At 38.6% G+C, this 15,470-nt stretch overlaps 1 protein-coding gene across 4 annotated transcripts in view; it reads left to right on the top strand.

Moving 5' to 3' along the window:
• The window catches only part of OPHN1 (oligophrenin 1), a 599,351-nt gene that overhangs the window by 178,807 nt on the left and 405,074 nt on the right, over window positions 1-15,470 (top strand). For all 4 annotated transcript variants that reach the window (XM_079910490.1, XM_079910489.1, XM_079910488.1 and 1 more), the window contains exon 3: window positions 10,805-10,900. In XM_079910490.1, the coding sequence (XP_079766616.1) occupies window positions 10,805-10,900 (96 nt within the window). The remainder of the gene's footprint in view (window positions 1-10,804; window positions 10,901-15,470) is intronic.

Raw genomic sequence — 15,470 nt, 5'->3', positions numbered from 1 at the left:
GTAGTAATATCAAAACCTTGTGTTTTAATTACATAAACGTCCATTTTATTTATCCCATTTTAAATAACCATCTAAATATTTCTTTATTCGAGATAATTCCTTTAAAATTTCTATCTTGTTGGAAATAGTATCTAGATTTTCCTTACAGGATTTTTCCTGTTAACATTAATTATTGTAATGCTTTTATTAGCATCTGTAAGACCCATTGAGGGAAAGCACAGACCACAAATGAAGCTTCCCAAACCAGTTTTTCTTACTTGTTTTAAACTAAAGAATTTCTTAGGTTAATCATTAGATATATTTCTTTTTTCCACCTTTAATTTGATTTTTTTTGTTTTTATAGGTACCAATAAAACAGCTGTTTATAATGAGAGTGCTCTAGATTCACAAATTTGTTAGTTTCTCCAATTTTAAAAGGATCCATCATTTGGCCATTAATAAAGTATATATATACTGATTCAAACTATTAAGATGCAAGAGGCTTCCCCATAAGAGAGTGGGGGAGAATGTAATCTAAGTAAAATCTGGAGAGTTTACTCTCAAACAGTATGGCAGAGGTCAAGTTTTCAAAGCACATACATACACACACACACACACACACACACACACACACAGGCACACACACACAGGGAACGTACTAGAAAGATCAGGTAGAACATTTACATCTGAAAGACAGTAGGGCGAGATTTCCTTTAATTTCCAATTAAGTAAATACCAATTGATATAAAATTGAAAACCCAGGCTTATAGGTCTGGATGGTTAACTCACATTCCTTAGCAAATTCCAGTGGATCCTGACTCAGATCCGGAAATTCTTTAGCCAAGGCTCTAGGTTCTGCTCAGGTCCATGATGTGTACATAAGCACCGAGGATGGCTCACCTCTCCCTGTAATAGGTTTCTCATTAAAGGGAGCTATAATCACTTCTGACTTTTTTATCTTCCTTTGCTGGGGAAGAGGGAGCAGCAGGAGGTGGAAGAGTTGGAAGAGAAAAAGAGATAGCATCTGGGCCAAGCAATTCTGATAGAAGAGGATACATGGGAGGAGCAGAGGGAGAGACAGAGTCAGAGACAGGGTGCTAGCAGCCTTTTTTAGTTCTGATATTGTTGCAAAAAGTTACTCTATCATTTCCTCTATTAGAAGCTTCTAGGTACCAATCAAAATAAGCATTCCATTCAGTCTGTTTGATCTTGTGGCAGGCTTTTTTTAACTGTGTGCGCAAAAATAGCAATTTTGGAATATCAGAAGAACCCCAATTTGGCCATTTTAGGTTCAGATCTCCTTTAGTATAATTTCCCCAGTTAACTAGGTACTTGCAAGTATGAGCTCCGTACAGTGTTATACATGAATCTGTCTGGGGTGTTAGTCGGAGGTTGGTTTTCTGACGCCCCTTGTTTCTGTGTTTGAGAGATTCTATTTCCCATTTTAAGTTGAATTTTTCAGGGATAAAATTTACTAATGAAGTTGTGTGGTGGGCCAGTGTGCTGCTTGTGAGCTTGAGTCCTCTAGGTATCACCCTAGAGTTGTTTCAGTGCTTTTATGTGTCTCAGTGTCTCCCTTCAGTGGTCTAAGACCACTGGGTGCTCAGATTTCTGAATGGCCAATTCTTATCTGCAGCCCCTGGATGAGCAAGTGTTTTTTGTTTATTTTTTAAAATTTTTGTGCGGTACGCGGGCCTCTCACTGTTGTGGCCTCTCCCGTTGCGGAGCACAGGCTCCCGACGCGCAGGCTCAGCGGCCATGGCTCACGAGCCCAGCCGCTCCACGGCATGTGGGATCCTCCCGGACCGGGGCACGAACCCGTGTCCCCTGCATCGGCAGGCGGACTCTCAACCACTGCGCCATCAGGGAAGCCCTAAGCAGGTGTTTTAATTAATGAGAGGGTTTCCCTATGGGACCACTGCATGATATGAGGCCTCTGCCTTCACCACTCCCATAAATTTCTTAGTCGCCTGAGAAAGCTGTAACCGGCTGGGAGGAGTCTTGTCCCTTTTCTTTGGAGCATTGCTTTCATGTTATATCTTCATTTTTATCTTGACAAATTCTATTAAGGCAGCTGAACTGAGGAAAAGTGTCAGATCAGCCACTTACCTAACCACTCAGCCAAGACCACTCAGTCTCTTAAAACTAAGCAAACCCTGATATCTTTCAACCAGCACCTCCCTCCCCAGTATCTTTCACCTGGGTGGGTATTCCCTGGTATCTTTCAGCTGCTCCCCCCACCCCAGCCCAGTATCTTTCAACTGGGCAGGGGTAGGTACCTGCTATATACCACCAAATAAAACTCAGGATGATCAACCAGCATTGGAGATCTGAGAACCAGGAAAGACGTACCCAAATTCGTCTGGACTCTCCAAGGAGCCCGACGGGTGCAAGGGGCCTCTGCTGGTACCAAGGCTTTGATTCCTCATAGAGTTCAGGTGAAGGAGAGAAGTCCACTCTGGGTCCCTTCATGGTTGCCATAATTGTTGACAAAAAATGCACAACGTAAGGGTTGCAAGTTAAGTTTTATTCGGGGCAAAATGAGGACTGAAGCCTGGGAGACAGCATTTCAGATAGCTCTGAGAAACTGCTCTGAGGAGGCTAGAGGGGGGAGCCAGGTTATATAGAAGTTGTGCAACAAAAGGCAGGTAGACTAAACATCAAAAGATTATTGTTAATTAAAGAAAACCAGATATGTCAAGTTAAGGAATTTAGTGCTTTTTCTATTTATGGGAAGGTACAAGAGTCTGGGCTCACTGAAATCATTCCTTTGTTATGCACCTCAGCTATCTGGGGCAAGTTTTCACATCCTGAGTTTCCTCAGGGCTCACTGTAGAGAGTGGCTGCAGTCTTATGGCTGCTAGATGGCAGGTATTCTTTTTTTTTTTTTTTTTTTTAGCTGAAGGTACAATTTTTTTTTTTAACATCTTTATTGGGATATAATTGCTTTACAATGGTGTGTTAGTTTCTGCTTTATAACAAAGTGAATCAGTCATACATAAACATATGTTCCCATATGTCTTCCCTCATGCGTCTCCCTCCCTCCCACCCTCCCTATCCCACCCCTCCAGGCTGTCACAAAGCACCAAGCCAATATCCCTGTGCCATGCGGCTGCTTCCCACTAGCTATCTACCTTACTACGTTTGTTAGTGTGTATATGCCCATGACTCTCTCTCGCCCTGTCACGGCTCACCCTTCCCCTTCCCCATAACCTCAAGTCCGTTCTCTAGGAGGTCTGCGTCTTTATTCCTGCTTTACCCCTAGGTTCTTCATGACATTTTTTTTCTTAAATTCCATATATATGTGTTAGCATACGGTATTTGTCTTTTTCTTTCTGACTTACTTCACTCTGTATGACAGACTCTAGGTCTATCCACCTCATTACAAATAGGTCAATTTCGTTTCTTTTTATGGCTGAGTAATATTCCATTGTATATATGTGCCACATCTTCTTTATCCATTCATCCGATGATGGGCACTTAGGTTGTTTCCATCTCCGGGCTATTGTAAATAGAGCTGCAATGAACATTTTGGTACATGACTCTTTTTGAATTTTGGTTTTCTCAGGGTATATGCCCAGTAGTGGGATTGCTGGGTCATATGGTAGTTCTATTTGTAGTTTTTTAAGGAACCTCCATACTGTTCTCCATAGTGGCTGAACCAATTCACATTCCCACCAGCAGTGCAAGAGGGTGCCCTTTTCTCCACACCCTCTCCAGCATTTATTGTTTCTAGATTTTTTGATGATGGCCATTCTGACTGGTGTGAGATGATATCTCATTGTAGTTTTGATTTGCATTTCTCTAATGATTAATGATGTTGAGCATTCTTTCATGTGTTTGTTGGCAGTCTGTATATCTTCTTTGGAGAAATGTCTATTTAGGTCTTCTGCCCATTTTTGGATTGGGTTGTTTGTTTTTTTGTTATTGAGCTGCATGAGCTGCTTGTAAATTTTGGAGATTAATCCTTTGTCGGTTGCTTCATTTGCAAATATTTTCTCCCATTCTGAGGGTTGTCTTTTGGTCTTGTTTATGGTTTCCTTTGCTGTGCAAAAGCTTTGAAGTTTCATTAGGTTCCATTTGTTTATTTTTGTTTTTATTTCCATGACTCTAGGAGGTGGATCAGAAAGGATCTTGCTGTGATTTATGTCATAGAGTGTTCTGCCTATGTTTTCCTCTAAGAGTTTGATAGTTTCTGGCCTTACATTTAGGTCTTTAATCCATTTTGAGCTTATTTTTGTGTATGGTGTTAGGGAGTGATCTAATCTCATACTTTTACATGTACCTGTCCAGTTTTCCCAGCACCACTTATTGAAGAGGCTGTCCTTTCTCCACTGTACATTCCTGCTACATTTATCAAAGATAAGGTGTCCGTATGTGCATGGGTTTATCTCTGGGCTTTCTATCCTGTTGCATTGATCTATCTTTCTGTTTTTGTGCCAGTACCATACCGTCTTGATAACTGTAGCTTTGTAGTATAGTCTGAAGTCAGGGAGCCTGATTCCTCCAGTTCCTTCTTTCGTTCTCAAGATTGCTTTGGCTACTCGGGGTCTTTTGTGTTTCCATACAAATTGCAAAATTTTTTGTTCTAGTTCTGTGAAAAATGCCAGTGGTAGTTTGATAGGGATTGCATTGAATCTATAGATTGCTTTGGGTAGTACAGTCATTTTCACAATGTTGATTCTTCCAATCCAAGAACATGGTATATCTCTCCATCTATTTGTATCATCTTTAATTTCTTTCATCAGTGTCTTATAATTTTCTGCATACAGGTCTTTTGTCTCCTTAGGTAGGTTTATTCCTAGATATTTTATTCTTTTTGTTGCAATGGTAAATGGGAGTGTTTTCTTGATTTCACTTTCAGATTTTTCATCATTAGTGTATAGGAATGCCAGAGATTTCTGTGCATTAATTTTGTATCCTGCCACTTTACCAAATTCATTGATTAGCTCTAGTAGTTTTCTGGTAGCATCTTTAGGATTCTCTATGTATCGGATCATGTCATCTGCAAACAGTGACAGTTTTACTTCTTTTCCAGTTTGGATTCTTTTATTTCTTTTACTTCTCTGATTGCTGTGGCTAAGACTTCCAAAACTATGTTGAATAATATTGGTGAGAGTGTGCACTCTTGTCTTGTTCCTGATCTTAGAGGAAATGGTTTCAGTTTTTCACCATTGAGAATGACGTTGGCTGTGGGTTTGTCATATATGGCCTTTATTATGTTGTGTTTGGTTTCCTCTATGCCCAGTTTCTGGAGAGTTTTTATCACAAATGGGTATTGAAGTTTGTTGAAAGCTTTTTCTGCATCTATTGAGATTGTCATATGGCTTTTATCCTTCAGTTTGTTAATATGGTATTTCACATTGATTGATTTGTGTATATTGAAGAATCCTTGCATTCCAGGGGGAATCCCGTCTTGCTCATGGTATATGATTCTTTTAATGTGCTGTTGGATTCTGTTTGTTAGTATTTTGTTGAGGATTTTTGCATCTATGTTTATCAGTGATATTGGCCTGTAATTTTCTTTTTTCATGACGTGTTTGTCTGGTTTTGGTATTGGTGTGATGGTGGCTTCAAAGCATGAGTTTGGGAGTGGTCCTCCCTTTCCTGTATTTTGGAAGTGTTTGAGAAGGATGGATATTAACTCTTCTTTAAATTTTTAATAGAATTTGTCTGTGAAGCCACCTGGTCCTCCACTTTTGTTTGTTGGAAGATTTTTAATCACAGTTTCAATTTCAGTGCTTTTGAGTGGTCTGTTTGTATTTTTGATTTCTTCCTGATTCAGTCTTGGAAGGTTTTGCTTTTCTAAGAATTTGTCCATTTCTTCCAGGTTGTCCATTTTATTGGCATATAGTTGCTTGTAGTAATCTCTCATGATCCTTTGTATTTCTGTGGTGTCATTTGTTACGTCTTTTTCATTTCAAATTCTGTTGATTTGAGTCTTCTCCCGTTTTACCCTGATGAATGCAGCTAATGGTTTATCAATTTATTCATCTTCTCAAAGAACCAGCTTTTAGTTTTATTGATCTTTACTATTGATTCCTTGTACTATTTTTTTTTTTTTTTGGTACGCGGGCCTCTCACTGCTGTGGCCTCTCCCGTTGCAGAGCACAGGCTCTGGACGCGCAGGGTCAGCGGCCATGGCTCACGGGCCCAGCCACTCCACGGCATGTGGGATCCTCCCGGACCAGGGCACAAACCTGCGTCCTCCGCATCGGCAGGCGGACTCTCAAACACTGCGCCACCAGGGAAGCCCTCCTTGTATTTTTTAACTACAGAAGGTTTAATTGGCTCTTTTAAAAATATCTCCAACACTCTATTTTTATTTTTTATTTGGTGACACATCATTCTTATTCTCTCCTTTAGTTATTAGGCATGGTTTAGTTTAATTCTTTGAACATATTTAAAATAGCTAATTCAAAATCTTTTTTTTTTGAAAGTCCAGTGTCTGGGCTTCCTCCTGAATAGTTTCTATCGATAACCTGTTTTTTTTTCTTGAGTATGGGGCAGTATTCTCTGTGTGACTCCTAATTTCTTGTTCAAAAGGGTACATTTAGAAAAATATAATGTGACAACTCTGAAGATTAGATTCTGTCTCCCTCCCAGGGTTTGTTATAAGTGACTCTTATTGTTCTTTGTTTTTTGACCTCCTGGACTATATCTGTCTTAAAATCTGTACTTTTTGTTGTGTGAAGCCACTGAAGTCTTTGATAGCTTAGCTTAGTGTTCTGCTAATGATTGGACAGTGATTTTATTAAACAATTTTCACCAGTAAGTCTCCCAGCTTTTGCTGAAAGGCTTTGTGTGTGTTTTAAGGCATGCCTTCAACATTTGGGCAGTAAATTTACAATGCTGCCTTACCATTCTCTCCTTGCTTGTACAGGGCCTCAAATTCAGGCAGAAGAGAGAGATTAAGGCCTTTTCAAGTCTTCTGTGGGCAAACACACAACCCAGAGTGTGCATACATTTCTTTGCATGTATGTGTCTTTCTAGATTTCTTGGAATAGTTTTCAGCTTTGCAAAGACCCCTATGAGTATGTCTTTCTCTAATTTGTCATTCTTTTTTTTTCTTAGCAGGTGTTTTGTTCAGCCACTTTATAAGTCCAGTTTGTACATCACTTCAGGTCACCACAATCTTAAACAATTTCAGATGATTGTTTTTGTAAATGCTCCAATGGCAGCATAGTTTACACAGAATGAACTTTGCATTAAGAGAAGCAAAGACAAACTCTAAGAATGGAGCTTTCTGTACCTGTCAGACTGGACAAATAGTAATCATTCTCTGAGAGTGGGGCCTTGTGAACCTCCAGCTCAGTTCTGCCCTCTCCAGTGGCTGCTAAACTGTTGGTTTTCATAGATACTGTAGTTGTGAGACTGTTGGTTTTTAGCGTTATTGCAGAGATTGCAGAGCTGGAAAGAAGGTGATTTGATTAGAATAACTTAATATATCACAAAATTCACTGTTTTTATGAAGATTCACTCTTTTGTCTTGAATATACAACCCTTAGATTGTTAAGCTTTAGTTAATTTATATAGTACTTGTGAGATAGATATATATATATATATATATATATATATATGGGACAAAATACTTGGATCCAGAATATATAAAGAAATTTTATAGCTCAATAATAAGAAAATAAACAACTCAATCATAAAACAAGCAAAAATTTGAACAGACCCTTTGTAAGAAAAATTATTACAAATGTCCGATAAGTACATGATAAGATACTCAGCACCATTAGTCATCAGGAAAATGCAAATTAAAACTATAGTGAAATACCACTACACACCCATTAGAATGGCTAAAATTAAAATTAAGAAGTAAATAACCAGATGCTGGAAAGTATGTGGATCAACTGAAATTCTCATACATTGTTGATAAGAATACAAAATGGTACAATGGCTTTGGAAGACAGTTTAACCTTTTCTTATATAGTTTAATATACATTTAGCAACTAACTGTAAAACACATTCATTGAGCTCCTAGGGTGCACTCCTTGGGAGAAGTGAAAACATATGTCTCAGAAAGAATTTTACATGAGTGTTTATAGCAGTTTTTATTCATAATAGTGAAAGGCTAGAAACATCACAAAAGTCCGTGAATAGATGAATGAATGAATTATGGTATATTTACACAATAGGATACTACTTAGTAACAAAAAGAATGAATTACTGATTCATGAATTACCAAGACATCCTGCAGACTTAAATAAGTTGGAAATAAAAGAGGATATTCCGTATGATTCTGTAGAAAACTATAATGATAGAAACCAAATTGGGATCTATATAATATGAATTAGTTAACTAATCGATCCCGTTTATATTCTGCCTCATTCCCTGGAAGCTTCAATTGCCTAAAAGTCACTATCCAACTACATTCTAAAATGAGCTAGGAAAAGATGAGGGAAAAACATCATAGAAGACACACGAATAAATAAGAAGGTGATTGAGGGAGAACTGACAAAGATAGCTTGAAAAATTATGAGATAGTGGCCTTGTGGGTGGGGGTGGGGCAGTATCAGGGAGGATATAAGGATGAATTTACATGGTTTCGAGTGGTGCAGCGAATTTTAGGACGATAAAGAAATAAATGTCCCATCCATGATAAGCATTTCTAGGTTATGTGTTGATTCTTTGTAGTCAGGAAGTCACCCAACACATTAATCTAAACTATATGTCTTTCCTGGCATTTCCCTCAGTACAGAGGCCAAATAAATGAGACCTTCTTTCCATGAAGAGCTGTTAATTTGTGTTTGTATTTTTGTGCATGTGATTTGCTTCATGGTCTCATTTTTTGGGTTTGTTTATAAGGTGAGGATAGTAATACCTACCTTTAGGTACTTGGGAAGAGTAAATGAAAAGTGTTTGTGCAAAGTCCTTCATAAACATTTTCAGGCTCTGTGCAGATGTAAGGTAGTGTTTTGAAGTCCAAGAAATCTGGAGAAGAGTGTTGGTGCAAATAATGAGAAAGGGAATGAATATAACTCCTTTCTCACTCCATGCCTTTACTTACAAAATACTATAAATGTTGAAAATCATAATATTTGTGGTGTCTAAAATGTTCATATAATTCTAAATGAGGAGTGATTTATAACTGTACCTTGCTCAGCTCAATTTACGAAATCCTGGTATTTGTGAAAGGACAGTACAATGAATATCATATATAATTTCCCTGAGTAAAACAGAGCACATGGGAAACTCTGGCCTTGCATTTTTTTTGCTGCTGGCCAAAGAGGCCAGAGAAAAGTTTTCCAGATATGGAGGCAGTTTTGTGTTCTCTTTGCTGATGAAATGTGGAAGGCAGGGTGTGCATGCTCCTCTCACATTTATATGGCCTGATTTGAAGTGGAAAATGTGATTCTAAAATGTGGAAGTTTGAAAACAAATGGTAACCTGGTCTGCAGTCTCCAATCTCTGTAAAGTATTATTATTATTGTTGTTATTATTGCCAATTATGTGTTCAGAGGGTCAAGGATCTAAATACTAAAAATAAGTACTCCTGAAAATGGGACATAGGCAAGAAGGTAATAAAATTCTTGGCATGTTTATCTGCTCCAGACAAATGCCTAAGCATGTTTTATTGTTTTTAACCATGATAGCCTAACCATGATAACTTTTCATTGAAAGGACTGTTGTTTGCATTGTCTCCCTTTCTGTTAGAGTGAGAGCAGAAACTTTCAGTAGCTTGTATATCTGATAGATATGAAGGTGGAGGATGATGAAGCTAAGGAGTGAAAGAAGAAATAGGAAAAGGGGGCCAAAAATTACCAAGAAGCTTGATCTTTCGTAGAATATGGTCTTAATGTGTTACTTTAGTTGGTGACAGCAGTGCTCCTCAAACTCTAAAGAGCATATGAATCCCCTAGGGATTATATAAAAATGCAGTTTCTGATTTTGTAGGTCTGGGGTGTGACCTGGGAATGTGTATTTCTATCAAGCTCCCAGGTGATGATGATACTGCTGGCCTGAGAACCACTCTTGGCATAGCAAGATTGGAGGTTTGGCTGGATATACCGGTGAATGTCATATTTTAAAAATTTCAATAAGGATAATTTGTCAAAAGCGTAGCTAATTATGATTTAATTTTATATCATCATTAAACTTCTGTGTAATAAAATTCAAAATCATTGACCAAAAATAAAAACATCTGTCTGGCCATACCACCCTCAATTTTTCATCAGTTATCTCCTTATTTTAGGTCCCTTAGTGCATACTCTGTGAGCAAGTTAAATTTGTCCCTCTGCCGGATAGTATCTTAACCCAGGCTGCCATCTGGTTAATGTGTAAAATGTCCAGCTGTTACTACCTATGTTGTCATGGGAAATGCCCTAGAGATGCAGACAGACCACCGGGCTTCTAGTTACAGCTCTTCCAGATAGCTCTGGAACCTGGAGCTATTTTTTTCTTTGTACAATTATTGTGGATATTTCTTTGGTAGAGGTAAGAAAACGTCTAGTCCATTGTCCATAATAGGCACTCAATAAAGCTTAAGGAGACTCTCTTAGGAGTACAACTAAGTAGCTTTAGGTCTTACAGACTTTGGGTAGAACAGGTCATATAGGACAGGGATTGAATATAAAACATGTACCATGACTTAAACAAAGGACTTCACTAAGCTGCCCTACTTCATCTTTAATGTGTGGTTTTAGTTGCTCAAATTTTCTACTGAAGGTCTGGTCTTTGGTTTAACGTCTTGCAATGCAACTTGCTACCTGCTAGGAGCACTTCCCTTTGTTTTTCTCCTGTCTGCTCTAACAGAGATGAGGAAATCAGACAAAAGGCAGCAGTATTGACCATTTCTCCTGTTTCCCTTCCTTTACAGATTACTCCTCTGCTGTTCAGAAATTTTCCCAAACGTTGCAGTCCTTTCAGTTTGATTTCATTGGAGACACTCTGACTGATGACGAGATTAACATTGGTAAGTCTTCAGCTACATATGGCCATGTGCCTCTCATAGCAGGTCTGAGAAAAAGCAGCTTCCTTGGTCTGTGGGTATAGAAAACTTGGGCATCTTTAATCCCTGTTGTCCCCTGTTGTGCCAAGCTCCTGGGAGGCTGCTTAAGAAACATAAAGAAACATTCCCTTGTAGTCCCATTTCCTACTTACACAAAAGCAATCAAAAGATATCCCTTAAACCTCCACTGAGGTCTTTGACTCTGTCTGCAGGGGAATTTTTCTTTAAAGAATCTAACACACGAAAATAGATGTTTTTGTGAAGGATAAAGAGTGATTTTTTTTTGTTTTTTTTCGCAAAATAATTTAGAGTAAGGTTCTTCTAAGGAACAAATTCCCCGAGAACGTTTAAAATTAGCATTTATATATGTACAGCTTTTAAGGCAACAGGAGATTTGGCATCTCTCTTTGGGAGCTGAACTTAATAACTCGCTTTGTGAGCTGCATGATGTTGGACAAGATATTTCCTCTCTCTGAGCCTTAGTCTTGTCCTCTCAAGGATGTTACAATTAGGAGATTGAACAGTGGAAGTAAGAACTTTGTGTTTGTTATGAAGTTAATTATGGCCCTTGGGCCAATCTTCTCTGCCACATTTTTTTGTAAATAAAGTTTTGTTGGAACACAGACTTAACTGGAACACAGTTAAATATTGTCTGTGGGTGATTTTGTAGTACAACGGCAGCATTGAGTAGTAGTGGCAGAGACTGCATGACTTTCAAAGCCTCAAATATTTGCCCTCTGGCCATTGAAAAAAAAAGTTTGGTAACCACTGAGTTAATTGTCGTGGTCCGAAGGTGCATTGGAAAAGAATTTCCAGACACAGGGCAGAATGTAAAGAAGGTAGAATTTATTAGAGGGAAAGGTCGCTGCCAGAACGGCAGCCCGACTTCCTAGTAGTCTGGGAGAATCGAGCCGGAACATGTGCTATTGATTAGTTTTTATAGCCAGAAAACAAAGGAATGGTCCGAGGTGAAAATTTCATTTACTTATTGGTCGAGGCACATATACCTTCCTTCTATAGGGTGCGAGTGAGGCAGGGCATATGCCTTTCCTTATTTGGGACAGGTCCAGTTGCCCAGGTGGGCGTCGCCCAGGTGGGCTCAGGAATTTTGTAACCATCCTGACCTGGTGGGGAGGGAGACTAAGAGTCGGGTAGGGGGTGTAACGCTGAAACTTTTTCAGGCAGGATTGTCCTTTGTCCTTGAAGCACCATTGTCCTTGCAGTACCACATTAAAGAGTTAGTGTAAAGCATTTGCTAGATGAGAGCACAGAAATAGTGTGAACGATCTAATGTCACCGAAACAATTATATTTATGAGCCCAAGAACTAAAATATAAAATGTATTATTATTATATTAAATGCTCTTTGCAGTAAATATGAATAATATATAAAAATATAAAGTTACCTGTAATAATAAGATATTTCAGCACAGAAGCAATGTATTGGATGTATTGGCGTATTGTCTTTTAACTCTCTTTTGTACATGTATCTGTTTTGTGTATGTGTAATTTAGTTCATACTAAATACATAATTTTATCTAATTTCAACCTGACATTTCATCAAGTATTTTCTCATGTCATTTAAAAATTTTCATAAGCTTCATTGCATGGGACAAGGACATTGTTTTGTTCATTACTATTTCCCTAGCATGTAGAGGAGTACCTAGCATATAGTAGATGCTCAATACATGTTTGTTGAATGAATGAGTAATGGATGCATTTGAGTTTCATTATTATAGGAGCTATACTTTATATAGTCTTCAACTGTTGTTAGAAATTTAACTTTTTTCCAATTTTTCATGTTTATAAATCATACTGCAATGAGTATTTTTATGAGGTTGATGACTAATGTTTTGGATAAATGTGGCAGTGTAACTAGTGAGGCAGACATTTGCATTTGGATTATTTCTTTATTCACTCCACTTCATTCTACTTCTGCAAATCTGTCTTGGTCTAAGGGCATGGCTTATTTAAAAGTTAATATTGTGAGAGTCAGATAGTCCAAGTTTGAACTCTAGCTTTGCAGCTTATTAGCTGTGTAATCTTGGAAAGTGACTTCACCTCTCTAAGTGTTACATTTCTCATCTGTAATATGGGGATGAGGTGATCAATGCCATGTGTGCACAGTGCCTAAATAAATGTTAGCTATTTAATCATTATTATTATTATTATTTTAATCATTATTACTAATATAAGGTTTTGTTACTTTGTACCTTGCAATGGACTGAATGTTTTTGTGTCTTCCACAAATTCATACGTTGAAATTCTAACCTCCAATGTGACGGTATTAGGAGGTGGGGCCTTTGGGAGGTAATTAGGTCATGAAGGTGGAGCCCTCATGGATGGGATTAGTACCCTTATAAAAGAGACTCCAGAAAGCTCTCTCACCCTCTTTCCATCATGTGAGGATACAGTGAGAAGTTGGAAGTCTGCAACCTGGAAGAAAGCTCTCAGGAGAACCTGACCTTGATCTCAGACTTCTAGCCTCCAGAACTGTGCAAAATAAATTTCTGTTGTTTATAAGCCGCACAGTCTATGGTATTTTGCTATAGTGTCCTGAACTCAGTTAAACACGAATTGGTACTGAGAAGTCCGGGGTGCTGCTATAACAAACACCTAAAAATGTGGAAGTGGCTTTGGAACTGGGTAATGGGCAGAAGCTGAAAGAATTTTGAGGTGCATGACAGAGAAAGTCTAGATTGCTGTGAATGGAATTTTAAAGGTGATTCTGGCAAGAGCTCTGAAAGAAGAAAGAGTGGTAGGGAAAGCTTCAGTCTTCTTGGAGAATACCTAAGTAATCATGGACAGAATATTGGTAGAAATATAGATGGTAGAGTCCATTTTGAGGAGGTCTCAGACAGAGAGGAGGAACATGTTATGGGACAATGGAGAAAGGTGATCCTTGTTATAGAGAGGCAAATAATTAGGCTGCACTGTTTGTGTTCTAGTGTTTTTTTGGAAGGTGAAACTTGCAAGCAATGAAATTGGATATTTGGCTAATGTGGTTTCTAAGCAAGTGTTAAAGGAGTGGCTTGGTTTACCCTGACTGCTTATACTAAAATGTCAGAGGAGAGAAATGAAGAGAAGGTGAAATTTTTAAGCAAAAAGGAACCAGAACTTAAAGATTCATCCATATTACAAAAAATGAGAAAGTGTATTTGGAAGAAAGCACTAAAGGTATGGTAGACGTACCATTTGATAAGGAGATTAATGTGGGTGTGAACCATGGATTTAATCAAGTATCTCAACAAAAGCTAGGAATAAAGATGGGATTATACCAGCAGAAACACTGCCAGCTAGGACTAAAGGAAACAGAGAAAACAAGACAAAATGAAGGAAAACTTATTAGATCCTATAGGACCAGACCATAGAGCAATGTGAACCTGCACTATTCTTCTTCAAAACAAGGGAAGAAGGACCCTGAAGGTGATTCAGAGATCATCAGGGCTGCCACTCCCACCCCAGGTGTAGGGGTACGGCCACTCTGCAGAATCCTGAGGATACACACAAACCTCTCTCCCCATGCCTCTTCCAGACAGAGAACCAAAATGTGTGGGGCCACTGCAGAGAGCCACAGTGTGGGCAGCCCTCCACCAAACTGTGGGGGTGATGTTGCTACTCCAGTGGGTCCAGAAGGCTAGACTGCTGCCACAGTGGGTCTAGAAAGCAGAGCATCAAGCCAAAGAGCATTGTTCTCAAGACTTAAGATCATATGGAACTTGCCTTGCTAGATTTTGGGCTTGCTTGGGACCTATCGTTCCTTCCTTCTTTCTTTTTGGAGTGGGAATGTCTGTCTTATGCATGTCCCATCATTGTATTTTGGAAGCACATAAGTTGTTTGTTTTCACAAGTTCACAGCTAGAGAGGAATTTTGCCTCAGTATAATTTGTACCTTGAGTCTCACCCATATTTGATTTAGATATTTAGATGAAATTTTGGACTCTAGACCTAAAAGTTGATACTGGAATGAGTTGACTTGTAGGGCTGTTGGGATGGAATTAATATATTTTACATGTGAGAAGGACATGAATTTTATGGAGCAGGGGATGGAATGCAACAGACTGAATGTTTGTATCTCCCCCAAATTCATGTTAAAAGCCAATCCCCAAAGTGATGGTGCCAGGAGGTGGAGCCTTTGGGAAGCAGATAGATCATGAGGGTAGAACCCTCATGAATGGTTTTAGTGCCCTCATGAAAGGGACCCCAGAGAGCTCTCTAGCCCTCTTTCCATCATGTTAGGATACAGCAAGAAATCAGCAGTCTATAAGCTGAAAGAGGGCATGCTCCAGAACCCAACCATGCTGGCACTCTGATATTGGACTTCCAGCCTCCAGAATTGTGAGAAATTTCTATTGTTTATACATGACCCAATCTATGGTATTTTATTATAGCATCCCAAACTAAACATATTTCTTTCTTAAAAATAACTACTACTTGCCTATCAATTGGTAACCTTGAAGACTGCAGATGCATGGTATGTGGAATTTCATAAATATGTCTTTTTTCTACTAAAAAAATGTCAGACTAGGCTTCCC

Source organism: Stenella coeruleoalba (genome assembly GCF_951394435.1).
Source record: "Stenella coeruleoalba genome assembly, chromosome: X".
In the NCBI taxonomy this organism is placed as follows: Eukaryota; Metazoa; Chordata; class Mammalia; order Artiodactyla; family Delphinidae; genus Stenella; species Stenella coeruleoalba.
The sequence above is the reverse complement of the archived record's forward strand: the minus strand, read 5'-3'. Positions and strand labels throughout refer to the sequence as shown.